The sequence below is a fragment of the Oncorhynchus kisutch genome, linkage group LG22, assembly GCF_002021735.2.
Source record: "Oncorhynchus kisutch isolate 150728-3 linkage group LG22, Okis_V2, whole genome shotgun sequence".
In the NCBI taxonomy this organism is placed as follows: domain Eukaryota; kingdom Metazoa; phylum Chordata; class Actinopteri; order Salmoniformes; family Salmonidae; genus Oncorhynchus; species Oncorhynchus kisutch.
In genome coordinates this window covers 47,090,642-47,118,192 of record NC_034195.2, presented here as the reverse complement: position 1 = coordinate 47,118,192, position 27,551 = coordinate 47,090,642, and the positions used below count along the sequence as shown (strand labels likewise).

At 41.7% G+C, this 27,551-nt stretch overlaps 1 protein-coding gene and 1 pseudogene across 1 annotated transcript in view; both read left to right on the top strand.

The window, feature by feature from the left end:
* Positions 1–8,304: 8,304 nt before the first annotated feature.
* Positions 8,305–27,551, top strand: part of LOC109867773 (transmembrane protein 263) — a 44,311-nt gene continuing 25,064 nt past the window's right edge. The window contains exons 1-2 of the mRNA XM_020457054.2: positions 8,305–8,509; positions 9,234–9,345. Coding sequence (XP_020312643.1) covers positions 8,504–8,509; positions 9,234–9,345 — 118 coding nt within the window. The 5' untranslated portion in view covers positions 8,305–8,503. The remainder of the gene's footprint in view (positions 8,510–9,233; positions 9,346–27,551) is intronic.
* LOC116356336 (glyoxalase domain-containing protein 4 pseudogene) lies at positions 22,809–24,325 on the top strand (annotated as a pseudogene).

Here is a 27,551-nt window from a genome sequence, read left to right as displayed (position 1 = left end):
CCTTGTCACAACACAACTGATTGGCTCAAACGCATTAAGGAAAGAAATTCAACTAATTAACTTTTAACAAGGCACACCTGTTAATTGAAATGCGTGCCAGGTGACTACCTCATGAAGTTGGCTGAGACAATGGCAAGAGTATGCAAAGCTGTCATCAAGGAAAAGGGTGGCTACTTTGAAGAATCTCAAATATAAAATATATTTTGATTTGTATAACACTTTATTGGTTAATACATGATTCCATATGTGTTATTTCATAGTGTTGATGTCTTCACTATTATTATACAATGTAGAAAATAGTAAATATAAAGAAAAACCCTTGAGTGAGTAGGTGTCCAAACTTTTGAATGGTACTGTGCATCATTGTTAAAGACCCACACTAGCATGCATGCCTCTTGATGTATAAATAACCTTTTACATATCAACACGGGAGACAGTTACAGTAGAAACTCCTCTCATTGGCTGACCTGTCACCTTTGGACTAGTGACCTCACAAGGACAACAAGACAGACCAGTGAGTGTGCCGATCCTTAGATTGTAATATGTGTGTTATCACATGTATACAACTGTAACATGTTAGCCGAAAAGGAGCAAGGGTGCATGGATTAAAACATGGCTAGCCAAACATGACCATTCTCAAAAAAAAAACATTTTCAGTTATCATTTCATTATCTCCTCTCCATTCTCCACATTGTTTAACTCACAGTGAGGATATTGTACATGGTTACAAGGCAGGAGTTGGCCTTACTCATGTGTCCCAGTGCCACTATTCACAGTCACCCATGTTACAGTAAAAATCTGTCATAGACAGGTCGAGTAATCCAATAAATTGATTATCCTGAGAGAAATTAACAGCACGCTCATTAAGCTAAATTACACCTAAAGGACTGGACTGCTAATTCACAACAGTGTGAAAGGAAGAACATGTCCACAAACCACATAATATACAGTGCCTTTGGAAAGTATTCAGACCCCTAGATTTTTTCCACATGTTATGTATGTATTTCTTATTCTAAAATGGATTTTTTTTTTAAATCCTCCATGTATACACAATACCCCATAATGACAAAGCGAAAACTGTTTAAAAAAAAAACATTTTTGCAAATGTATTAAAAATAAAAGTCAGAAATACATTGTTTACCTAAGTATTCAGACGTTGCTATGAGACTCGGAGTCCACATGTGGTAAATTCAATTTATTGGACATGATTTGGAAAGGCACACAACTGTCTATAAGGTCCCACAGTTGACAGTGCATGTCAGAGGAAAAATCAAGCCATGAGGTCGAAGGAATTGTTCATAGAGCTCCAAGACAGGATTGTATCGAGGCACAGATCTGGGGAAGGGTACCATGACCACAGTGGCGTCCATCATTCTTAAATGGAAGAAGATTGGAACCACCAAGCCTCATCCTAGAGCTGGCCGCCCGGTCAAACTGAGCAATCGGGGGAGAAGGGCCTTGGTCAGGGGAGGTGACCAAGAGCCCGATGGCCACTCTGACAGAGCTCTAGAGTTCCTCTGTGGAGATGGGAGAACCATCCAGAAGGACAACCATCTCTTTAGTACTCCACCATTCAGGCCTTTTTGGTAGAGTGGCCAGATGGAAGACACTCCTCAGTAGGTCATGAGAGATTAGGTGCTCAGGTCTCTCCAAAAGTTTATAGAATGATGGGTAAAGAACCATGGGGAAATTCTTATTTCCACTATACACTATTGACAGTCTCGTTCACCCGCTGGCTCACTCTCTCCCTGTCACAATTAGCCTGGGGACAAGGTACCATTGACAGTGGTAGAAGAAAAAAAAAATAGTACCCCACTTGTTGCTGTTTATATATTTGATATATACATACATACTGGTATTGCACATGTACACATTCATGAAGATATACATAATATTTATCATAAAAGGGATTATATCATTTTAACGTTTAAGAGTGAAAGGATAAGAGGTTACATTTCTGCAAATTCTTTTCATGACATACACAACTTTCAATGTCACCTCATGTATTCATCAATGTAATAAAATAGAAGTGAAGGATACACTGAATTAGCATAAAACACTGAATACAGTCACAGGTTGAGATTAAATGACTGTCAGATTAAATGGACTGAACTTGAAAACCAAGGCTCAGGGGGAAAATCGTAGAATAATAGATTCAATTTGAACTCAAAATTAGTCAACACAATTTGCATATACTGTAAATATACCTCTAGGAATGGAGATATCAAATTGAATCCACTCAAATCCTGGCAGAAAGACAAGACATGGCAAGCAATATGGTAAGCAACATGGCAAGGGAAATATACAGATACTCTTATGTACAGCTTAACATTTGAATACAGTATGTTACACATACTTTCTGTAGAATGATCCACCACCTCATCAGTTGGTTAATTCAGTCTTATCTAATCATATGATATGAGTTTTAATTCCAGGTTTCACAGTTGTCGTAAGAACGGGAGCAAGGCACAGCAGAAGTTGAGTTCCACATATTTATTTCAAAAGTGAAACTTAAGAACAATAAATCAATAACCGACCGCCGAAACGTGACTACGTTGTGCACAGACACAAACACAACATAACATCCCACAAACACAGGTGGGAAAAATAGCTACTTAAATATGATCCCCAATTAGAGACAACGATTACCAGCTGCCTCTAATTGGAAATCATACAAAACACCAACATAGAAAATATAAACTAGAACACAAATGAGAAATTAGAAACTAGAATAACCCCTAGTCACACCCTGACCTACTACACCATAGAGAAACAAGGGCTCTCTATGGTCAGGGCGTGACACCAGGAGCTCTTTCATATAAAGAAAGAAGGAATAAGTAGGCCAGGTGAGGTCAACCTTCAAATGCACAATGTGTATTTAAATGTAACTGGGATCTGTACACAAACCACTTCATGAGTATCACAGGTGCGATCTGAACCCTGATCCACCATTGGAGAAACCAACGTGTTAACCAATAGCCCAATAAGAAAGTACCTCTACTTCAACACGAGACCGGCTCACCTAAATGAGCCGTGAAGTATAGGTCTTTCACAACTTAGGCATGCATGTCAAGTATACAGTATATCCCAACCCTATACTGTAGAGGGCTCTGACACCGACCACAGGCAATTACTAGTAGTTTATGTGTCGGGGGGCTGGGGTCAGTTTGTTATATCTGGAGTACTTCTCCTGTCCTATTCGGTGTCCTGTGTGAATCTAAGTGTGCGTTCTCTAATTCTCTCCTTCTCTCTTTCTTTCTCTCTCTCGGAGGACCTGAGCCCTAGGACCATGCCCCAGGACTACCTGACATGATGACTCCTTGCTGTCCCCAGTCCACCTGGCCATGCTGCTGTTCCAGTTTCAACTGACCTGAGCCCTAGGACCATGCCCCAGGACTACCTGACATGATGACTCCTTGCTGTCCCCAGTCTACCTGGCCATGCTGCTGCTCCAGTTTCAACTTCCACCTGACTGTGCTGCTGCTCTAGTTTCAACTGTTCTGCCTTATTATTATTCGACCATGCTGGTCATTTATGAACATTGAACATCTTGACCATGTTCTGTTATAATCTCCACCCGGCACAGCCAGAAGAGGACTGGCCACCCCACATAGCCTGGTTCCTCTCTAGGTTTCTTCCTAGGTATTGGCCTTTCTAGGGAGTTTTTCCTAGCCACTGTGCTTCTCCACCTGCATTGCTTGCTGTTTGGGGTTTTAGGCTGGGTTTCTGTACAGCACTTTGAGATATCAGCTGATGTACGAAGGGCTATATAAATAAATTTGATTTGATTTTGATTTGATTTAGTTGCAGTCATCACATCATAGTTGTCAACAAGTGAATGTAGTTAAAAAATATATATATATGTAGACACACAACCGTTCAAACGTTTGAGGTCACTTAGAAATGTCCTTGGTTTTGAAAGAAAGCACATTTTTTGTCCATTAAAATAACATCAAATTGATCAGAAATACAGTGTAGACATTGTTAATGACTATTGTAGCTGGAAACAGCTGATTTTTTTATGGAATATCTACATAGGCGTACAGAGGCCCATTATCAGCAACAATCACTCCTGTGTTCCAATGGCACGTTGTGTTAGCTAATCCAAGTTGATCATTTTAAAAGACTAATTGATCATTAGAAAACCCTTTTCGCAATTATGTTAGCACAGCTGAAAACTGTTGTTCTGATGAAGAAGCAATAAAACTGGCCTTCTTTAGACTAGTTGAGTATCTGGAGCATCAGTATTTGTGGGTTAGATTACAGGCTCAAAATGGCCAGAAACAAAGAACTTTCTTCTGAAACTCATCAGTCTATTCTTTTTCTGAGAAATGAAGGCTATTCCATGCGAGAAATTGCCAAGAACCTGAATATCTCGTACAACCCTGTGTACTACTCCCTTCACAGAACAATAACTGTCTCTAACCTGAATAGAAAGAGGAGTTGGAGGCCCAAGTGTAGAACTGAGTAAGAGGACAAGTACATTAGAGTGTCTAGTTTGAGAAACAGATGCCTCACAAGTCCTCAACTGGCATCTTCATTAAATAGTACCCGCAAAACACGAGTCTCAACGTCAACAGTGAAGAGGCAATTCCGGGATGCTGGCCTTCTAGGCAGAGTTGCAAAGAAAAAGCCATATCTCAGACTGGCCAATAGAAAGAAAAGATTAAGATGGGCTAAATAACAAAGACACTGGACAGAGATATGGCTTTTTCTTTGCAACCCGGAGTCGCCTCTTCACTGTTGACGTTAAGACTGATGTTTTGCGGGTACTATTTAATGAAGCTGCCAGTTGAGGACTTGTGAGGCATCTGTTTCTCAAACTCATAGATTGGCAACTTTTTTTAAATGTGTCAAACACAAACTAGAGGCCATGAGTAACTTGGTCAGAAATAATGGCACCGATTTGGCGATAGGGTGCGCTGTTATAAGTAGTCCCACTAAAACCCTCATATCAGTTGCCCAGTTTGACCTAGAAACTTGAAACTTTCTAGATTGGTGTCTTTAATCATGCTGAACATATCTGCCTTAAGGGCCCATAAGGTCCGTCAGGATAGATTTTTTTCCATCTTGGAAATCCAGTATGTAAGCCCATGGTACATCTTTTATCTTAGTTTAAGAAAAGCTAAGGGATTGGTTATTTTTTTATTAACCTTTATTTAACTAGGCAAGTCAGTTAAGAACAAGTTCTTATTTACAATGACGGCCTAATCCCCCGGCCAGACCCTCCCCTAACTTGGACGACGCTTTCTTCAATTGTGCTCCGCCCTATGGGAGTGACAAAGCCTGGGAACGAACCAGGGCCTGTAGTGACGACTGACACCACTGTGCCACTCGGGAGGCCTTAAAGTTAAGAAATGGCTGAGTTATTGATAAATCAGGAAATCCATGACCATTTACATATTTTGTAAATCCACTCCACAATGGCCTATCAAAGACATGACCATGATGAACCATGTAAAGTTTGGCATTGATATCTTAAAAAATAAGGAAACTATTAACAATTGATACACTTTTTTTGCGTTATGCTAATGCTTAAAATAATCCCCAAAAATCTTCTCATGGAATAATAGTCAGATTCACTCCAAATGTGATCTTTGCACTCATCTTCTGCTGCATTCAAAGATAGCCAACCTACAGCACTAGATAAAACTTCACTTGCGTCATCCAGCTATTGAGAGATAAATATGGTAATGCTTTCACTGACTGCACATACAGTGGCTTGTGAAAGTACTCACCCCCTTGGCTTTTTTCCTATTTTGTTGCCTTACAACCTGGAATGTATTAAAATAGATTTTGGTGGGGTCTGTATCATTTGATTTACACAACATGCCTACCACTGAAGATGCTAAATATTTTTTTGTTGTGAAACAAACAAGAAATAAGACAAAAAAACAGAACTTAAGCGTGCATAACTATTCACCCAGCAATTAAAGCTGCAAGTCTCTTGGGGTATGTCTATATAAGCTTAGCACATCTAGCCCCTGGGATTTAAATGTTTTCCCTTAAACCACTCGAGTGTTGCTTTAGCAGTATGCTTAGGGTCATTGTCCTGCTAGAAGGTGAACCTCCGTCCCAGTCTCAAATCTCTGGAAGACTGAAACCTGTTTCCCTCAAGAATTTCTGGGTGGCAGGTCCTGGAGGACAGGAAGCTTGGCCCCAGTGTTGTACTGGGCCATTCGTACTACTCTCTGTAGTGCCTTGCGGTCGGAGGCCGAGCAGATGACATACCAGACAGTGATGCAACCTGTCAGGATGCTGTCGATGGTGCAGCTGTAGAACCTTTTAAGGATCTGAGGACCCATGCCAAATCTTTTCAGTCTCCTGAGGGGGAATAGGTTTTGTCGTAACTTAGTGGCAACTTAATGGCCTGCCAAGGTATAGAAAAACTAGATAGATTTATATTTTCCATTGCCTTGTTCAGTCACAACTTGGAGGACCATAGGATATTACAGTTTTCAGATCACGTTGATAGGATAGTCTCGATCAGAGCTCATCCAGTTTATTCTCCAGTGATTGCACGTTCGCCAATAGAACGGAGGGTAGAGGTGGTTTATCCACATGCCGACGTGGTCTCGTCAGGTATCTATACCGCCTCTTCCTTTTTCAAGTGTCAGGGATTTGGGCATGGTCCGGGATGAGCAGTATGTTATTTTCGTTGAAGTAGAAATCCTCATCCACATAGAGGTTAGTGATAGCTGTTCTGATGTCCAGATGCTTTTTTCGGTCATAGGAAACGATGGTGGGAACATTAAGTAGAAAAAAGTTTAAGATCAGCACAAAAAAACACACAAAACAGCACTTGGTCAGGAGTACGTAAAACGGCTGCTATTCCCTCCAACTCCAATCTACATTGATTTTAGAATCAGATTGTTTGTTTTGGCTAATAGTCCAAGAAGTACGTACAGTAGCTCTTGGCTTATCCTATGTTGCTTGTATAGGCCTACATAGTACTTTTTTAAAGAAAATGTTGCATTTTCATTCTAAAATAAAGCCCTCTACTTTCACATCACACAAACGCAAAATAAACTATTACTGTTTAAACGGTTTTAACACAAATTGCAGCAAACAGTATTTTTCAGTTACAACACTATGCTGGGGTCCTTCTTCAAGGGGTTAGGAGACTCTCCGATAGCTAATTAGATCACGTGGTCACCTCTGTCTTCTGTAAACATGTGCTGTTACATGGAAATATGGCCCTATGATAACCATAACCCTAAAAAGGTGTGTAGTAAGTAATTTAACCTTTCATTTTTTTGACGATGTGAAAGTTAAGTTCCAAATGTTTCTAAAACCGTATCTCAAGTGACGTGTATTGACATTTAGAGTATTGACATTTAGAGTATTGACATTTAGAGTATTGACATTTAGAGTAAGCTTTGGGACAGCATTGGTGCATTTGCCCCAGGCGGCGGACAGGTTCATGAATAGATGTTACATGTTTAACATTACTGTCTATGAATTGGCAAGTCTGACCCGTGCTCCCTTTTCAAGGAGAGCTGCTTTTGAGATAACATGGGCTTTATTTACAAAGGTACCCAATTCTGATATATTGCTCAATTATTAACAAAATAGCTGATCTGATTGGCCAAAATACCAATTAGTGAATGTGTTGAGGTGCCGTGGAACAATTAAGCTAGCTAAAACTGCTAATAATAAAGTTAGCTAGTTTGCTTAACATTAAAATACGGTCAAATAAATGAACTACATTCTCCATATTGATAAGGTTATAATCGTCAAACATGTATTTGTTGTCATCTTTTGGTTTAAAAGGTTAAGGTTTAACAATGTGGTTAAATCATGACGTCAGTGATTTTCAGGTCTGAAAGTCAGAGCTCTAAGAAAGTGTTGGAAGGGTGGCATCACTGCGCTCTTCAGTACAGGCCATTCTACTTCCAATGTTTGTCTATGGAGATTGCATGGCTGTGTGCTCGATTTTGTACACCTGTCAGCAGTGGGTGTGGTTGAAATAACCAAATCCACTCATTTGAAGGGGTGTCCACATACTTTTGGTGATATAGTGTATAGGCCAGTAGGCATTTTGCCTTTTGTGCTATATAACATTTGGCCAAGTAGGCCTACGTTAACATTTTTGTTTTTCAAGTATTTAACAATTATCAATTTTTGCCATTTCTTAGACACCACCTATTTTGCACCTGATACCGATTCCTCATTTATTTTTATTTATTTGCCTTTTCTAGTCAGTCAGCTAAAAGTGCTCCTCCTCCTCGTTGAATCATTTGACTCGATGACATCCCCTTCTGACTGAAAATCAACATTACAGCAGGTTACAGAAGAATTCCGTAAACATCCCAAGCGTCACTTCCGGTTACATTTTGACAGCAAAACACTGCACATTTTAGCTAAACGAAGCTCTGATCCTCGTTATATGTTTATTTTAACACGTTTTGTGTTTTATGCTCCACATTTATTAGCCAATTTTACTTGTGTGGCGGAATTGACAGTGTTCAGAAAGAGATCAGTCTTCTGCTTCTAGCAAAAGATGAAAGTGAGTATATGTTGGGATTTTGTTTTTGTTGAAATCGTACAGTTAGCTACGCTTTTGAAATGCACGTCTTTGGTAGCAATCTCACATTTTCGCATTCAAGAAAAAGCAAAAGTGTTTTTTATTGCAATTACATGACTGACGTTGCAGGTAGTGTACAATGCTGGTGTCATACAGGAAAATGAACACACCTCCCCCTTAATAGCCAGCCCACTGTGATGCTCTTTCAGGAAAAACAAGTTATTGTTTGTTTGCTACGTATGTAGCGACCTCACTGCTGCAGAACATGTTGCTGATTACTTTGTGTACGTGTGTTACAGACACGTGATACACAGCAGCCACTTTGACATGATACTGTAACAGTATTCTTGCTGTCTCTATTTTCGGGCCAATTATGAGTGTGTCAATGTAATAGGATTATTTTTTGCCTAGTGCCACATGATCACAGTTTATATTCTATTATTCTCAATAATCTATATCAAACATAACGTTTTCATTTTAAGCTTTTTATTTATTTTTGTATTTTTCTTTTAAACTTTCTTTATTCTCAGTGTATTTATTTGACCCTGGCGCTATTGATCAACATAGGCATACTACATGAGATTATTATTATGTTATCATGAATTATGTCCTCATTTGAACTGCGAAATGCAACTATATGAGATATAATATTATTTATTCAGTTAGGCTTATGTGGTTGCAGTTCTCACACTGACTTGTCCTGTAGGTTCCTAGTGATGAAAATGAGGTGGTGGAGGAAGCCAGTAGCTGTTCATCATCAGTAGACAACTCCAACAACGAAGAGATTCCTCCTTATCTACGTGAAGAACCTCCTGAAGGTACGATCATGCTCTCTAATTAATCAGATATATCTGAGTTTTGATTCAAACTAACTACTGAAAAGGGCTTTAACATTGAAACATGTATTTTTGTGTGTTTGTGTCTGATGAGTCCATTGCAATGAACATTAATCAACATGGGATATCATTTATATTCAATGTTCTCTGACGTGGATGTCTTGGTTTCCTTGCACCATGCTCTTATAGAAATGTTGCTTACATGAATTAATGTCCACTCTGAAACCACTGAAACAGCAGTTTGTATTTGCTCTGAGAGGACGTGCATCTGTAGTTCAGAAATAGTCAAGTCATTCGCCTCATGATCACATCTGATGATGCAGTACATCTGATGATGCAGTACAGCCGAACGGCCTGCAGAGGGGCATATTGGCCAACAGAAGGTTTTGATCATCTTTTAACGTGCAGCAACATAGAGACAGTGGGTGATAGACCTAGGCTCTATCTGTGATTTGCCGTGCTTATACAGGCTAAAATGTAAGGTTATTGGTCATTACTTCAGAGTAAATGCTACATTTAATTCAACCAATTATTCTGCACTACAACCTTGTATGCCAATTCGCACACGACGAGGCTGCGCTAAAATAAAATTATATGAGGCGTTTGCTATCTGTCTGGTGGGGATAATGAGATAATTAATTTCTTCAACACACAGGCTGAATCCCAAATGGAATCCTAGCCCTATGGGCCCCAGTCAAAAGTAGTGCACTATGTAGGGAATAGGGTTTTATTTGGGACAAACAGAACTGTATGTAAATTAGTGAAATCATGATCAACTAACTACCTCATCATTATTCCAGATCTTCTGATACAGGCTATTGTTGGGTTCAAATACTATTTCAAATCAGAAACTATTCCATATCTTTTATCGTTGGCTTTAGTCTGCCTGGAGTACCAGATGGGGTTTGCACTTTTTCAACTATTCTATTAGTTCAATTGCGCCAGGATAGCTCATTCAAGCAGGTGAAGTATTTTAAATAATCAAATAGTATTTGAACCCAGGTCTGCTGTTAAGATGAAGACATTCATACATCTGTCTTTCACGCTAATGCCTTCCACTTTCCACACACTCCTCCCAACACATTACATTTATCAGGTCTAGGCCTAATTGCGCCTGTCAATATCCAACTTCAGTGGAAAGAAATGTAGGCCTAACTCACCTCATTTAAGTGTGTACATCCTAGTCCCATGTGTAAAGAAATGTAGGCCTGACTCACCTCATTTAAGTGTGTATGTCCTAGTCCCATGTGTAAAGAAATGTAGGCCTAACTCACCTCATTTAAGTGTGTATGTCCTAGTCCCATGTGTAAAGAAATGTAGGCCTAACTCACCTCATTTAAGTGTGTACGTCCTAGTCCCATGTGTAAAGAAATGTAGGCCTGACTCACCTCATTTAAGTGTGTACGTCCTAGTCCCATGTGTAAAGAAATGTAGGCCTAACTCACCTCATTTAAGTGTGTACGTCCTAGTCCCATGTGTAAAGAAATGTAGGCCGAACTCACCTCATTTAAGTGTGTATGTCCTAGTCCCATGTGTAAAGAAATGTAGGCCTAACTCACCTCATTTAAGTGTGTACGTCCTAGTCCCATGTGTAAAGAAATGTAGGCCTAACTCACCTCATTTAAGTGTGTACGTCCTAGTCCCATGTGTAAAGAAATGTAGGCCTAACTCACCTCATTTAAGTGTGTACGACCTAGTCCCATGTGTAAAGAAATGTAGGCCTAACTCACCTCATTTAAGTGTGTACGTCCTAGTCCCATGTGTAAAGAAATGTAGGCCTAACTCACCTCATTTAAGTGTGTACGTCCTAGTCCCATGTGTAAAGAAATGTAGGCCTAACTCACCTCATTTAAGTGTGTATGTCCTAGTCCCATGTGTAAAGAAATGTAGGCCTAACTCACCTCATTTAAGTGTGTACGTCCTAGTCCCATGTGTAAAGAAATGTAGGCCTAACTCACCTCATTTAAGTGTGTACGACCTAGTCCCATGTGTAAAGAAATGTAGGCCTAACTCACCTCATTTAAGTGTGTACGACCTAGTCCCATGTGTAAAGAAATGTAGGCCTAACTCACCTCATTTAAGTGTGTACGACCTAGTCCCATGTGTAAAGAAAGCATCAAGTCAAATTTTATTTGTCACATGCGACAAATACAGTGACATGCTTACTTACAAGCCCTTAACCAACAAATACAGTGACATGCTTACTTACAAGCCCTTAACCAACAAATACAGTGACATGCTTACTTACAAGCCCTTAACCAACAAATACAGTGACATGCTTACTTACAAGCCCTTAACCAACAAATACAGTGACATGCTTACTTACAAGCCCTTAACCAACAAATACAGTGACATGCTTAGTTACAAGCCCTTAACCAACAAATACAGTGACATGCTTACTTACAAGCCCTTAACCAACAAATACAGTGACATGCTTACTTACAAGCCCTTAACCAACAAATACAGTGACATGCTTACTTACAAGCCCTTAACCAACAAATACAGTGACATGCTTACTTACAAGCCCTTAACCAACAAATACAGTGACATGCTTACTTACAAGCCCTTAACCAACAAATACAGTGACATGCTTACTTACAAGCCCTTAACCAACAAATACAGTGACATGCTTACTTACAAGCCCTTAACCAACAAATACAGTGACATGCTTACTTACAAGCCCTTAACCAACAAATACAGTGACATGCTTACTTACAAGCCCTTAACCAACAAATACAGTGACATGCTTACTTACAAGCCCTTAACCAACAAATACAGTGACATGCTTACTTACAAGCCCTTAACCAACAAATACAGTGACATGCTTACTTACAAGCCCTTAACCAACAAATACAGTGACATGCTTACTTACAAGCCCTTAACCAACAATGCAGTTTTAAGAAAATACATATAAAAAAGGTAAGAGAAAAGACTAACAAATAATTCCAGAGCAGCAGTAAATAACAATAGTGGGGCTGTATACAGGGTGTTACGGTACAGAGTCAATGTGGAGGCTATATACAGGGTGTTACGGTACAGAGTCAATGTGCGGGGGCACCGGTGTCGAGGTAATTGAGGTCTGTCAGTACATTTTTAGGAAACATGAAACGGAATACAGATATAAATTCTGCCTTCATCTTCTCTTTGAGAAAACTATTTTTATGCCTCTCTCTTTTTTTAATGTCATTTGTGGACACTACAAAGTAATTCATTTATGGTAATTATCTTTCTGGAAACAAACAAACCCTATTTTTGGTCAAGGACTGGAATCTGATTCACCAAAGTATCACTGCTGTATATTTGAAACAATATGTTGCTGTAATTTACAGAGGCATTGCCATAATGTAAAGTTATTACAGTATATCTGGTGAACAGGCTATATTAGGGCATTGTACTGCTCTTGGGCTTTTCATCCTACATTGAAAGTATTGCATTGCATACCACTTGGTATGAGCTTGGTATGGTTATATTAATTGCGTGTATCTGATGTCTGGTACAATAACTAGGTTGCATTTCAACCCTATCCCAATAGGTTCCTCTCTGAATAGCCTATGTGAATGTTAAGTGTTTTACATCCTATAAAATTCTGCTTTTGACAATTTCCCAGCACGGAGTCAGTTGTCGTTATCAGTCTACAAGAGTTTAAATTAATATATTTTTCATCACCATCATGTCAGAGAGGTATGTGTAAGTCTTTCATAGGAGGAGAGGAATTAAAGTGATTTTCTACTTTAGTAGTTCTTCATTTTACCCAGCTGCAGTTGAGAGCTAGTCTAAGACCCAGTACAAATCTGTGTTTTCTGTAACCCAAACAAACAGGATTAAAACAGAAAATGGCCAACAGGATATTGCTGTGCCCATGTTCACAGAATCAGCATCAGTCAGCCAGTGTTCTGTGCCCCTAGAACCCATCTGTACTACTGGGCCATGCCTTCTATGCTTTCTTTTCAATCATAGAAAGGCCTTCATAGTAGGTTTGATTAGTTACATAGCTACTTAAATCAGTCATTCACATGAGAGTCACATATCCTCTGTAGAAACCACTACAACACGACCTTCACATCCCTTCTAAACCACTACAACACGACCTTCACATCCCTTCCAAACCACTACAGCACGACCTTCACATCCCTTCCAAACCACTACAACACGACCTTCACAACCCTTCCAAACCACTACAACACGACTTTCACATCCCTTCCAAACCACTACAACACGACCTTCACATCCCTTCCAAACCACTACAACACGTCCTTCACATCCCTTCCAAACCACTACAACACGTCCTTCACATCCCTTACAAACCACTACAACACGTCCTTCACATCCCTTACAAACCACTACAACATGACCTTCACATCCCTTCCAAACCACTACAACACGCCCTTCACATCCCTTCCAAACCACTACAACACGACCTTCCCATCCCTTCCAAACCACTACAACACGACCTTCACATCCCTTCCAAACCACTACAACACGACCTTCACATCCCTTCCAAACCACTACAACACGACCTTCACATCCCTTCCAAACCACTACAACACATCCGTCACATCCCTTCCAAACCACTACAACACGACCTTCACATCCCTTCCAAACCACTACAACACGACCTTCACATCCCTTCCAAACCACTACAACACGACCTTCACATCCCTTCCAAACCACTACAACACGACCTTCACATCCCTTCCAAACCACTACAACACATCCTCCACATCCCTTCCAAACCACTACAACACGACCTTCACATCCCTTCTCAAACCACTACAACACGACTTTCACATCCCTTCCAAACCACTACAACGCGACCTTCACATCCCTTCCAAACCACTACAACACGACCTTCACATCCCTTCCAAACCACTACAACACGGACTTCACATACCTTCCAAACCACTACAACACGGCCTTCACATCCCTTCCAAACCACTACAACACAACCTTCACATCCCTTCCAAACCACTACAACACGACCTTCACATCCCTTCCAAACCACTACAACACGACCTTCACATCCCTTTCCAAACCACTACAACATGACTTTCACATCCCTTCCAAACCACTATAACACAACCTTCACATCCCTTCCAAACCACTACAACATCAGAACAGCCTAAAAGACAGGGCTTGTTTGTTTTTTGTCATAACTTCTTCCCAAAGTTTCTCCAGCGGGTATCGGCTAGATTTCCATCTGTTGCGAGTTATTAATAGAACCAAATGAAGTTTGATCGACTTTTCCTCCCTGTTTGTCCTGTCGTGTTTTGTGGCGAGGTGTAGGCTGCTCCATCATACTGACAGGTCCAGTACACATCAGGGGAAGATGGTGATGTGCAGAGTAACTGTGATGGATGGACTATCACACAGCTGAACTCTCAGCCAGACAGTGTGTGTGTGTGCGTGTGTGCGTGTGTGTGCGTGTGTGCGTGTGTGTGTGTGTGTGTGTGTGTGTGTGTGTTACTCCCCCCAAGTCCTATCCCAACAGCCTGTCCACCTGTGTCTCTGCCTAGCTTTTCATTAGAAGGAGAACACCTCCCAGCTCTAGTCTTCTGTGTGACCCGATCACAGACTCATGTAAGACCTTAATTTGAGCTAGTTTGCTACAGCAGGAAAATAATCCTGCAGAAACAGGAAACGTGAATTATTATAGAGATGATGATTATTAGGGGACATTTCTGTTGGGGTTGATACATCATGTCTGGAATTTCAAAGTGGAAATTACAAACTTCAGAAGCCTTTTTAAAACTGAAATATTCTACATTGCAGGAAAGTTATCCTGCTTACAGGGTGATCAAATTGTGTGGCTCCGTGAGGTTACACCGAATTAATCGGGGCAGCAGTGTGCTTTAAACAAGATCATGCTTTCCATGATTATCATCAGTATTTTTAAACGATAGAGCCATTAGAGTTTTATCCTAATATTATAATCAAACAGAAGCCTATCACTGTGGCTTGTAATGGAGGGGCTATGGCTTATGTTGGTGCCCATACCTTACAGCCCTCAGGCTGCTGTAAATGTATCCATCTCCAACACTGTGAAGTGTGTGTGTGTGTCCGTCCATCTCCAGCACAGCCCTCAGGCTGCTGTAAATATATCCATCTCTAACACTGTGAAGTGTGTGTGTGTGTGTGTGTGTCCTTCCATCTCCAGCACAGCCCTCAGGCTGCTGTAAATGTATCCATCTCCAACACTGTGAAGTGTGTGTGTGTGTGTGTGTGTGTGTGTGTGTGTGTGTGTGTGTGTGTTGTGTGTGTGTGTGTGTGTGTGTGTGTGTGTGTGTGTGTGTGTGTGTGTGTGTGTGTGTGTGTGTGTGTGTGTGTGTGTCCGTCCATCTCCAGCACAGCCCTCCTGCGAGGAGTCGGGTGGAAGATGACCCTTCTGTGTTTAATGAGCAGGAAACACACACACACACACACCCTATTACCAACACTGTAGGTAGTGCACTACATACAGTGTAGGGAATAGGGTGCCATTTCAAATTCAGCCCGTGTCAGCCTGCTTCCAGGAAGACCTCGCTTCAAGTTTGTGTCACCTCGATGCGTTGTCGACTCAGTGGAAATGGTCATTTGTCCACAAAATGCACTGTGATTCTGAGGCGCCAAACTGTTGGTTGAGGACAAAGCTCCACAGTCTTATCACAGTTCATCAGTCACGATCAACATCACTGGTCTGATTGAGAGAAAGCTCCACAGTCTTATCACAGTTCATCAGTCACGATCAACATCACTGGTCTGATTGAGAGAAAGCTCCACAGTCTTATCACAGTTCATCAGTCACGATCAACATCACTGGTCTGATTGAGAGAAAGCTCCACAGTCTTATCACAGTTCATCAGTCACGATCAACATCACTGGTCTGACTGGGAGTTTGATTTACGGGCTGCTCTGAGATCTGTCAGTAAAGCTATTCTTTCTTTTTGCTGATCTCCATAGCCATAGGAAAGTGAGGAGAGAGGACCCAATGCACACAACACACACACGGTCAGTGGTCAACATTCTGTTTGGTTATCTGTCTTATCACTCACCCATTCAAGTGTGGATCACACCATTGGCATACAAGCGTATGTGGTAGGCCTACTAAAGATTTGAGAATATAGATAGTATTATCCCAGGGATGGAACGCAACTACGCTATGGTTTGTCATGAAACAGAAATACAAATATTTGTTCACTGTGTTTATATCCCATTTGACTGCATAGATGTATCTTTATTAAAGACATCCCCTGAATGGTTGTTCACATCTCTGTGTTACTGTAAACTAAATCGTCCTCTGGGAGGCAGGGAGAGAGGGAGAGAGGGAGAGAGGGAGAGAGGGGGAGGGAGGGAGGGAGGGAGGGAGGGAGGGAGGGAGGGAGGGAGGGAGGGAGGGAGGGAGGGAGGGAGGGAGGGAGGGAGGGAGGGAGAGAGAGAGAGAGAGAGAGAGAGAGAGAGAGAGAGAGAGAGAGAGAGAGAGAGAGAGGGAGAGAGGGAGAGAGGGAGAGAGGGAGAGAGGGAGAGAGAGAGAGAGAGAGAGAGAGAGAGAGAGAGAGAGACTTGTCAAATATGAGTCATTTAGATGAAGAAAAGTGAGCTGTTTGTGTTGTGGATGTTCATATCCAATTATTTTCCACAGTGTGTTATTTTGTCTTATCAGCACGTTTCTGTCAGAAGGCATACATTGATAATGTGGTAGGGCTGACAGGTTGAGAGAACAACTCTCCTTCCTCACTGCTGTGTTCAAAGGACTGACAGTCTCTCTATAGCAGACTTTCTGCAAGAACAATGAAAATCAGCAAGGTGCCAAGTCTGCCATCTGTGCTGGCAAATTATGACAGTTCATTACTTTATTGGCCCATGTCTGTCCCATCTCTCTCCCATCTCTCTCTCGTCTCTTTCTCTCAACCTTATCTCTCTCTGAAACCCACAGTAGTTAGCCTACCTTTTGTAGCATAAGGAATCAGGGGTTAATCTAGCCAAATCTAGATGTAATATTTCCCTTCTGTTGCTGGTCTAACACAATGTTTATGACGATACGAACATCTGTGAGTATTTCCTGTGTTGGGTGGAGAAATGACCGAAACTGGCCTAAATCTCTGCCTAACTCATCTGTCTTGTCCTAAGCTGGCTCAGCTACTCAGCAATTAAAGTCACATTCCTCGTGTGCCCCGGGTGCATGGATAATGAATTGATAGTTGCAGAGGAAAATGGAACTCAGAGCTTTGGCCCTCTTTGGTTTTCTGGGGACACAAGGGGATGCTAGTCTTCAGAGATACTACAAGCATTACCACCAACCAACGTGTACCAAGTAACTGTTCTGTAGTTGACAGTGCCTTCACTTCTGAGTCCAGCTGTATCTCCTGCCATCTGGCCAGATCACAAGGACAACCTATGTAGGAGAGATAGCCTTGGCTGAGATGAGAGCGGAGCACTGCTTTCACTTTGGTCCCCTTTGGTTTCCAGGGACACAAGGGTTTTTCAGAGAGACACACTACAAACATAGTCATCAACCAACCTGTCAAAAGTTGATTTACTGCTTCACAGTTCACCTTTCCTTTTCAATACTTCCTGTGTCTTCTGTTCTGCCATATGGCCATAGCACAAGGGCCGAGTAGATAGAGGATAGAGAACCTTGGCTCAGATTAAAGCACAGCTTTCTTTGTAAACTCCCAGGGCTCCAAGACAACCCAACACCACATGCCTTTGTGTGTTGAAGTATTGAAAATAATCTTTACCTGTAACCTCTGACCTCTCACCTTCCCATTGAAACCTCCAGGTGTACCTTCCTGCATTATATTGATCTCATCCCGTCAGTAGAGGATGCCTGGATATTTTTTTTAAATGCCTTCCTAACCATCTTAAATAAACATGCCCCATTCAAGAAATTTAGAACCAGGAACAGATATAGCCCTTGGTTCTCCCCAGACCTGACTGCCCTTAACCAACACATTATTAGCATTAGCATCGAACAGCCCCCGTGATATGCAGCTGTTCAGGGAAGCTAGAAACCATTATACACAGGCAGTTAGAAAAGCCAAGGCTAGCTTTTTCAAGCAGAAATTTGCTTCCTGCAACACTAACTCAAAAAAGTTCTGGGACACTGTAAAGTCCATGGAGAATAAGAACACCTCCTCCCAGCTGCCCACTGCACTGAAGATAGGAAACACTGTCACCACTGATAAATCCACCATAATTGAGAATTTCAATAAGCATTTTTCTACGGCTGGCCATGCTTTCCACCTGGCTACTCCTACCCCGGACAACAGCACTGCACCCCCAACAGCAACTCGCCCAAGCCTTCCCCATTTCTCCTTCTCCCAAATCCATTCAGCTGATGTTCTGAAAGAGCTGCAAAATCTGGACCCCTACAAATCAGCCGGGCTAGACAATCTGGACCCTTTCTTTCTAAAATTATCTGCCGAAATTGTTGCCACCCCTATTACTAGCCTGTTCAACCTCTCTTTCGTGTCGTCTGAGATTCCCAAAGATTGGAAAGCAGCTGCAGTCATCCCCCTCTTCAAAGGGGGGGACACTCTTGACCCAAACTGCTACAGACCTATATCTATCCTACCGTGCCTTTCTAAGGTCTTCGAAAGCCAAGTCAACAAACAGATTACCGACCATTTCGAATCTCACCATACCTTCTCTGCTATGCAATCTGGTTTCAGAGCTGGTCATGGGTGCACCTCAGCCACGCTCAAGGTCCTAAACGATATCTTAACCGCCATCGATAAGAAACATTACTGTGCAGCCGTATTCATTGATCTGGCCAAGGCTTTCGACTCTGTCAATCACCATATCCTCATCGGCAGACTCGACACTCTTGGTTTCTCAAATGATTGCCTCGCCTGGTTCACCAACTACTTCTCTGATAGAGTTCAGTGTGTCAAATCGGAGGGTCTGCTGTCCGGACCTCTGGCAGTCTCTATGGGGGTGCCACAGGGTTCAATTCTTGGACCGACTCTCTTCTCTGTATACATCAATGAGGTCGCTCTTGCTGCTGGTGAGTCCCTGATCCACCTCTACGCAGACGACACCATTCTGTATACTTCCGGCCCTTCTTTGGACACTGTGTTAACAACCCTCCAGGCAAGCTTCAATGCAATACAACTCTCCTTCCGTGGCCTCCAATTGCTCTTAAATACAAGTAAAACTAAATGCATGCTCTTCAACCGATCGCTACCTGCACCTACCCGCCTGTCCAACATCACTACTCTGGACGGCTCTGACTTAGAATACGTGGACAACTACAAATACTTAGGTGTCTGGTTAGACTGTAAACTCTCCTTCCAGAACCATATCAAACATCTCCAATCCAAAGTTAAATCTAGAATTGGCTTCCTATTTCGCAACAAAGCATCCTTCACTCATGCTGCCAAACATACCCTTGTAAAACTGACCATCCTACCAATCCTCGACTTTGGCGATGTCATTTACAAAATAGCCTCCAATACCCTACTCAACAAATTGGATGCAGTCTATCACAGTGCAATCCGTTTTATCACCAAAGCCCCATATACTACCCACCATTGCGACCTGTACGCTCTCGTTGGCTGGCCCTCGCTTCATACTCGTCGCCAAACCCACTGGCTCCATGTCATCTACAAGACCCTGCTAGGTAAAGTCCCCCCTTATCTCAGCTCGCTGGTCACCATAGCATCTCCCACCTGTAGCACACGCTCCAGCAGGTATATCTCTCTAGTCACCCCCAAAACCAATTATATCTTTGGCCGCCTCTCCTTCCAGTTCTCTGCTGCCAATGACTGGAACGAACTACAAAAATCTCTGAAACTGGAAACACTTATCTACCTCACTAGCTTTTTCTTTTTTTTTTTTTTTTTTTTTTTTTTTTTTTACCTTTATTTAACCAGGCAAGTCAGTTAAGAACACATTCTTATTTTCAATGACGGCCTGGGAACAGTGGGTTAACTGCCTGTTCAGGGGCAGAACGACAGATTTGTACCTTGTCAGCTCGGGGGTTTGAACTCACAACCTTCTGGTTACTAGTCCAACGCTCTAACCACTAGGCTACCCTGCCGCCCCTTTAAGCACCAACTGTCAGAGCAGCTCACAGATGACTGCACCTGTACATAGACCACCTATAATTTAGCCCAAACAACTACCTCTTTCCCAACTGTATTTAATTTTTATTTATTTATTTATTTTGCTCCTTTGCACCCCATTATTTTTATTTCTACTTTGCACATTCTTCCATTGCAAAACTACCATTCCAGTATTTTACTTGCTATATTGTATTTACTTTGCCATTATGGCCTTTTTTGCCTTTACCTCCCTTCTCACCTCATTTGCTCACATTGTATATAGACTTGTTTATACTGCATTATTGACTGTATGTTTGTTTTTACTCCATGTGTAACTCTGTGTCGTTTTATCTTTCGAACTGCTTTGCTTTTGTAAATGAGAACTTGTTCTCAACTTGCCTACCTGGTTAAATAAAGGTAAAATAAAAAATAAAATAAAAATTATGCAGTGTGGTGCACGTAGTGATTACACTATTGATCATAATTACTTATTGATCAGTTAAATCAGTTAAATCACCAGATCAGCTTTCATCTCCGACATGATCAGAGGAAGCTGTCTGCCTACTATTGTATCTTTTTCTCTCTCTCTGTCTATCTCTCACTCTCTCTTTCTCTGTCTCTCTTTCTCTGTCTGTCTCTCACTCTCTCTTTCTCTGTCTGTCTCTCACTCTCTCTTTCTCTGTCTGTCTCTCACTCTCTCTTTCTCTGTCTGTCTCTCACTCTCTCTTTCTCTGTCTGTCTCTCACTCTCTCTTACTCTGTCATGAACATCATCATTGTTTTAATTTTCTCTTAACCCTACCACATTTCCCACTACCAGTGACAGCAGTAACAAATTTCCTCAAGCAGAAACGCTTCTTCACACTTAACTGCTCTAACCCCACCATCTTCTGTAACACCATAGCTGACCTCACAAACATATCAACATAAAAAAAAAAATCTGCCAATTTGACAGATTTCCCAAAAGTCTGATCCAGGAACCCATTTACCTCCTCTAGATTGTAAATTGAGTCATCACCAGATGCTATCATATCAACAGAGACGTCCATATCCTTCTGATCCTCCTCAACTGAGGCCACAGACCCCTGACTCCCCTCAGCCACATCACTCTCAACACTCCCCACTTGTACCCCATCACTCATACCGGGCATCTCCTCCACTACCTGGGAGGCTAGCCCCACCTGAACCCCCTCCTGTACCCCATCACTCGTGCTGCGCATCTACTCACTAGTCTGGGGAAGTGGCTCCCCAAATCCATCCTGAGCTCCTACAAGAATATTTTTCTGCTGCACATCAGATGCTATGTTCCCCTCTGGTACAAGCTGCAACTCAGTACCCTCAACACGGACAACTTGTTCCTCAGCAACAGGTGCTTGTGGCTGCTATACCAATGTCGGCCCACCTCTCCCTACATCAGTGGGCCCAGGCATTACGAGGACCACCTACGCCCCTCCTTCCGCCTTCTACCTTTTCCGGCAAGCATGTCGCTTATGGCCAACATCCCCACACTCAAAACACCGTTGACTACCTATACTATTTTAAGCCATATACAGTCTGTTGTCATACTTGACTTTAAACGATACCGCCCAAGTATGCTCTGGAGTCCAGAAACATAAAAACCTGTCGCCGAAACTACATAACCTGTTTCAGAGCGGGGTGTTTGAAACTACATAACCTGTTTCAGAGCGGGGTGTTTGAAACGACATAACCTGTTTCAGAGCGGGGTGTTTGAAACGACATAACCTGTTTCAGAGCGGGGTGTTTGAAACGACAACCTGTTTCAGAGCGGGGTGTTTGAAACGACATAACCTGTTTCAGAGCGGGGTGTTTGAAACGACATAACCTGTTTCAGAGCGGGGTGTTTGAAACGACATAACCTGTTTCAGAGCGGGGTGTTTGAAACGACATAACCTGTTTCAGAGCGGGGTGTTTGAAACGACATAACCTGTTTCAGAGCAGGGTGTTTGAAACGACATAACCTGTTTCAGAGCGGGTGTTTGAAACGACATAACCTGTTTCAGAGCGGGGTGTTTGAAACGACATAACCTGTTTCAGAGCGGGGTGTTTGAAACGACATAACCTGTTTCAGAGCGGGGTGTTTGAAACGACATAACCTGTTTCAGAGCGGGGTGTTTGAAACGACATAACCTGTTTCAGAGCGGGGTGTTTGAAACGACATAACCTGTTTCAGAGCGGGGTGTTTGAAACGACATAACCTGTTTCAGAGCGGGGTGTTTGAAACGACATAACCTGTTTCAGAGCGGGGTGTTTGAAACGACATAACCTGTTTCAGAGCGGGGTGTTTGAAACGACATAACCTGTTTCAGAGCGGGGTGTTTGAAACGACATAACCTGTTTCAGAGCTGGGTGTTTGAAACGACATAACCTGTTTCAGAGCAGGGTGTTTGAAACGACATAACCTGTTTCAGAGCAGGGTGTTTGAAATGACATAACCTGTTTCAGAGCAACTTGTAAGGGCCCTTATGATGGAAAATGGAGCAAGACAATGGTCGACTTTGGGCCAGAGGATGGTCGCTTTGTGGCTGAACTGACCTACAATTATGTAGTGGGACTTCCTGGGTCTGACTCTACAGTCTAGCCAGGCTGTCAGCAATGCTAAGCAGCTTGGTTGGCCCTTAGTTGGCCCCTCACTGAGGTTGGAAAGGTGGTCTATCTGGATGAGGCCCCAGGTGGTTATCACTTCTACCTGGTGGACAAAGAACAGCCTCCCAATGATCCCGTACAGAAGGTGAGTCCGTCAGGGTCTGTCCTGCAGAAATCAATACACGGCTGCTCCTCCCTTCTGGGGACGAAGGTGAAAGAGAGAAATGAGGCGAAGAAGACTGCTGATGGGATTCACAGACACTCAGTGTAAACTAGAGCTTCACAACATTGTTGGGACAGTAGACCATGGGACAGCCTTTGGACGTATAGCATTCTCTTGTCCATGTGAGCAGTTGGCAGATCTTGAAGCACTGATGACAAAAGGAAACCATAAAGTCCTTACTATCTTGGTTAGCCTGGACACCCCATGAGATCTCCGTTGTTGTTTGAGCCTTTATTGTGCTGTGGGTTCCCAGACCCAATAAAGGTTCTTTAAAACTCAAACTCTTTCTCTGTCTCTGTCTCTCTTTCTCTCTCTCTGTCTTGTCCCCTCTTTTACACACGCACTCTGCTACCATCCAAATGTGAGCCTACATCCCATAAACAGACCCTGTCTGGCTGCCGTCGCTCAGGTGATGGATGGATGTCTCTGTTAGATCCTTCAAAGCACAAACACTGACACGAAATGCTGTGTTTGTGTGTGTGTGTGTGAGATGAGATGAGATGTAGGAGCTGAACAACGTTGATTTTCTTCCATAAATCCCAGCAGATGAGGGATTGGGTCCTGTCAGGGCCAGCAGAAATTCAGCCTTATTTCTCACCCAGCCTCCCAGTCAGAGTGGGCTGAGGGGAGAGTCTCAGAGAAAGGAGAGCTGGACCTAAAGCGGGCAGTCTGGGATTTGGGAAGCTGTTTAATGGTCATTTCAATGATTGATGTATACCCATTGATTCCTGAAGAATATAATGAGTTTAGCACCACTGTCTGTCTTTATTATGACCCAAAATATATGGTTTTATTACTCTGTTGTTTACAAACGACAAGAAGTTGAATCGCAGTCTGTACCTTTTTAAAGCAGGCAGTATGGATGTGGAAATTAAATCACATGGAAACACAACAAGGGATATTACAGAAAGAAACAGGACGAATCACACATTTGATGTATCAATAAGATACTTTGCTTAAAGGATGCTGTTGACAAGATGTATTGCATGTTCAACCTTTTTCTCATCATGAATCTGGAGGCTGCCCTGCAGAGTGGTCACTAGCTGGCACAGCCACAAAGTTCTAAAATCTGATTTTAAACATAACCCTAACCTTAATGCTCAACCCTAACCTTAACCATAACCTTAACCCTAACCTTAATGCTCAACCATAACCTTAACCCTAACCTTAATGCTTAACCCTAACCTTAACCCTAACCTTAATGCTCAACCCTAACCTTAACCCTAACCTTAATGCTCAACCCTAACCTTAACCCTAACCTTAATGCTCAACCATAACCGTAACCCTAACCTTAATGCTTAACCCTAACCTTAACCCTAACCTTAATGCTCAACCATAACCTTAACCCTAACCTTAATGCTCAACCCTAACCTTAACCCTAACCTTAATGCTCAACCATAACCTTAACCCTAACCTTAATGCTCAACCATAACCTTAACCCTAACCTTAATGCTCAACCATAACCTTAACCATAACCTTAATGCTCAACCATAACCTTAACCCTAACCTTAATGCTCAACCATAACCTTAACCCTAACCTTAATGCTTAACCATAACCTTAACCCTAACCTTAATGCTCAACCATAACCTTAACCCTAACCTTAATGCTCAACCATAACCTTAACCTTAATGCTTAACCCTAACCTTAACCCTAACCTTAATGCTCAACCATAACCTTAACCCTAACCTTAATGCTCAACCATAACCTTAACCCTAACCTTAATGCTTAACCATAACCTTAACCCTAACCTTAATGCTCAACCATAACCTTAACCCTAACCTTAATGCTCAACCATAACCTTAACCCTAACCTTAATGCTCAACCATAACCTTAACCCTAACCTTAATGCTCAACCATAACCTTAACCCTAACCTTAATGCTCAACCCTAACCTTAACCCTAACCTTAATGCTCAACCCTAACCTTAACCCTAACCTTAATGCTCAACCCTAACCTTAACCCTAACCTTAATGCTCAACCATAACCTTAACCCTAACCTTAATTCTCAACCATAACCTTAACCCTAACCTTAATGCTTAACCCTAACCTTAACCCTAACCTTAACCCTAACCTTAATGCTCAACCATAACCTTAACCCTAACCTTAACCCTAACCTTAATGCTCAACCATAACCTTAACCCTAACCTTAATGCTCAACCATAACCTTAACCCTAACCTTAATGCTCAACCATAATCTTAACCCTAACCTTAATGCTCAACCATAACCTTAACCCTAACCTTAATGCTTAACCATAACCTTAACCCTAACCTTAATGCTCAACCATAACCTTAACCCTAACCTTAATGCTCAACCATAACCTTAACCCTAACCTTAATGCTTAACCATAACCTTAACCCTAACCTTAATGCTCAACCATAACCTTAACCCTAACCTTAATGCTCAACCATAACCTTAACCCTAACCTTAATGCTCAACCATAACCTTAACCCTAACCTTAATGCTCAACCATAACCTTAACCCTAACCTTAATGCTCAACCATAACCTTAACCCTAACCTTAATGCTCAACCATAACCTTAACCCTAACCTTAATGCTCAACCATAACCTTAACCCTAACCTTAATGCTCAACCATAACCTTAACCCTAACCTTAATGCTCAACCATAACCTTAACCCTAACCTTAATGCTCAACCATAACCTTAACCCTAACCTTAATGCTCAACCATAACCTTAACCCTAACCTTAATGCTCAACCATAACCTTAACCCTAACCTTAATGCTCAACCATAACCATAACCCTAACCTTAACCCTAACCTTAATGCTCAACCATAACCTTAACCCTAACCTTAATGCTCAACCATAACCTTAACCCTAACCTTAATGCTCAACCATAACCTTAACCCTAACCTTAATGCTCAACCATAATGCTCAACCATAACCTTAACCCTAACCTTAATGCTCAACCATAACCTTAACCCTAACCTTAATGCTCAACCATAACCTTAACCCTAACCTTAATGCTCAACCATGACCTTAACCCTAACCTTAATGCTCAACCATAACCTTAACCCTAACCTTAATGCTCAACCATAACCTTAACCCTAACCTTAATGCTCAACCATAACCTTAACCCTAACCTTAATGCTTAACCCTAACCTTAACCCTAACCTTAATGCTTAACCATAACCTTAACCCTAACCTTAATGCTCAACCATAACCTTAACCCTAACCTTAATGCTCAACCATAACCTTAACCCTAACCTTAATGCTCAACCATAACCTTAACCCTAACCTTAATGCTTAACCATAACCTTAACCCTAACCTTAATGCTTAACCCTAACCTTAACCCTAACCTTAATGCTTAACCATAACCTTAACCCTAACCTTAATGCTTAACCATAACCTTAACCCTAACCTTAATGCTCAACCATAACCTTAACCCTAACCTTAATGCTCAACCATAACCTTAACCCTAACCTTAATGCTTAACCATAATCTTAACCCTAACCTTAATGCTTAACCATAATCTCAACCCTAACCTTAACCCTAACCTTAATGCTCAACCATAACCTTAACCCTAACCTTAATGCTTAACCATAATCTTAACCCTAACCTTAATGCTTAACCATAATCTTAACCCTAACCTTAATGCTTAACCATAATCTCAACCCTAACCTTAACCCTAACCTTAATGCTTAACCATAATCTTAACCCTAACCTTAATGCTTAACCATAATCTCAACCCTAACCTTAACCCTAACCTTAATGCTTAACCATAATCTTAACCCTAACCTTAGCCGTAACCTTAATGCTTAACCATAATCTTAACCCTAACCTAAACCACACTGCTGACTCTAATTCCTAACCCTAACCTTAGCCGTAACCTTAATGCTTAACCATAATCTTAACCCTAACCTTAATGCTTAACCATAATCTCAACCATAACCTTAACCCTAACCTTAATGCTCAACCATAACCTTAACCCTAACCTTAATGCTTAACCATAATCTTAACCCTAACCTTAATGCTTAACCATAATCTCAACCCTAACCTTAACCCTAACCTTAATGCTTAACCATAATCTTAACCCTAACCTTAATGCTTAACCATAATCTTAACCCTAACCTAAACCACACTGCTGACCCTAATTCCAAACTTTAACCTAAACCACACTGCCGACTTTAATTCCTAACCCTAACCTAAACCACACTGCTGACCCTAATTCCTAACCCTAACCTAAACCACACTGCTGACCCTAATTCCTAACCCTAACCTAAACCACACTGCTGACCCTAATTCCTAACCCTAACCTAAACCACACTGCTGACCCTAATTCCTAACCCTAACCTTAAATTAAGACCCAAAAGCATATATTCA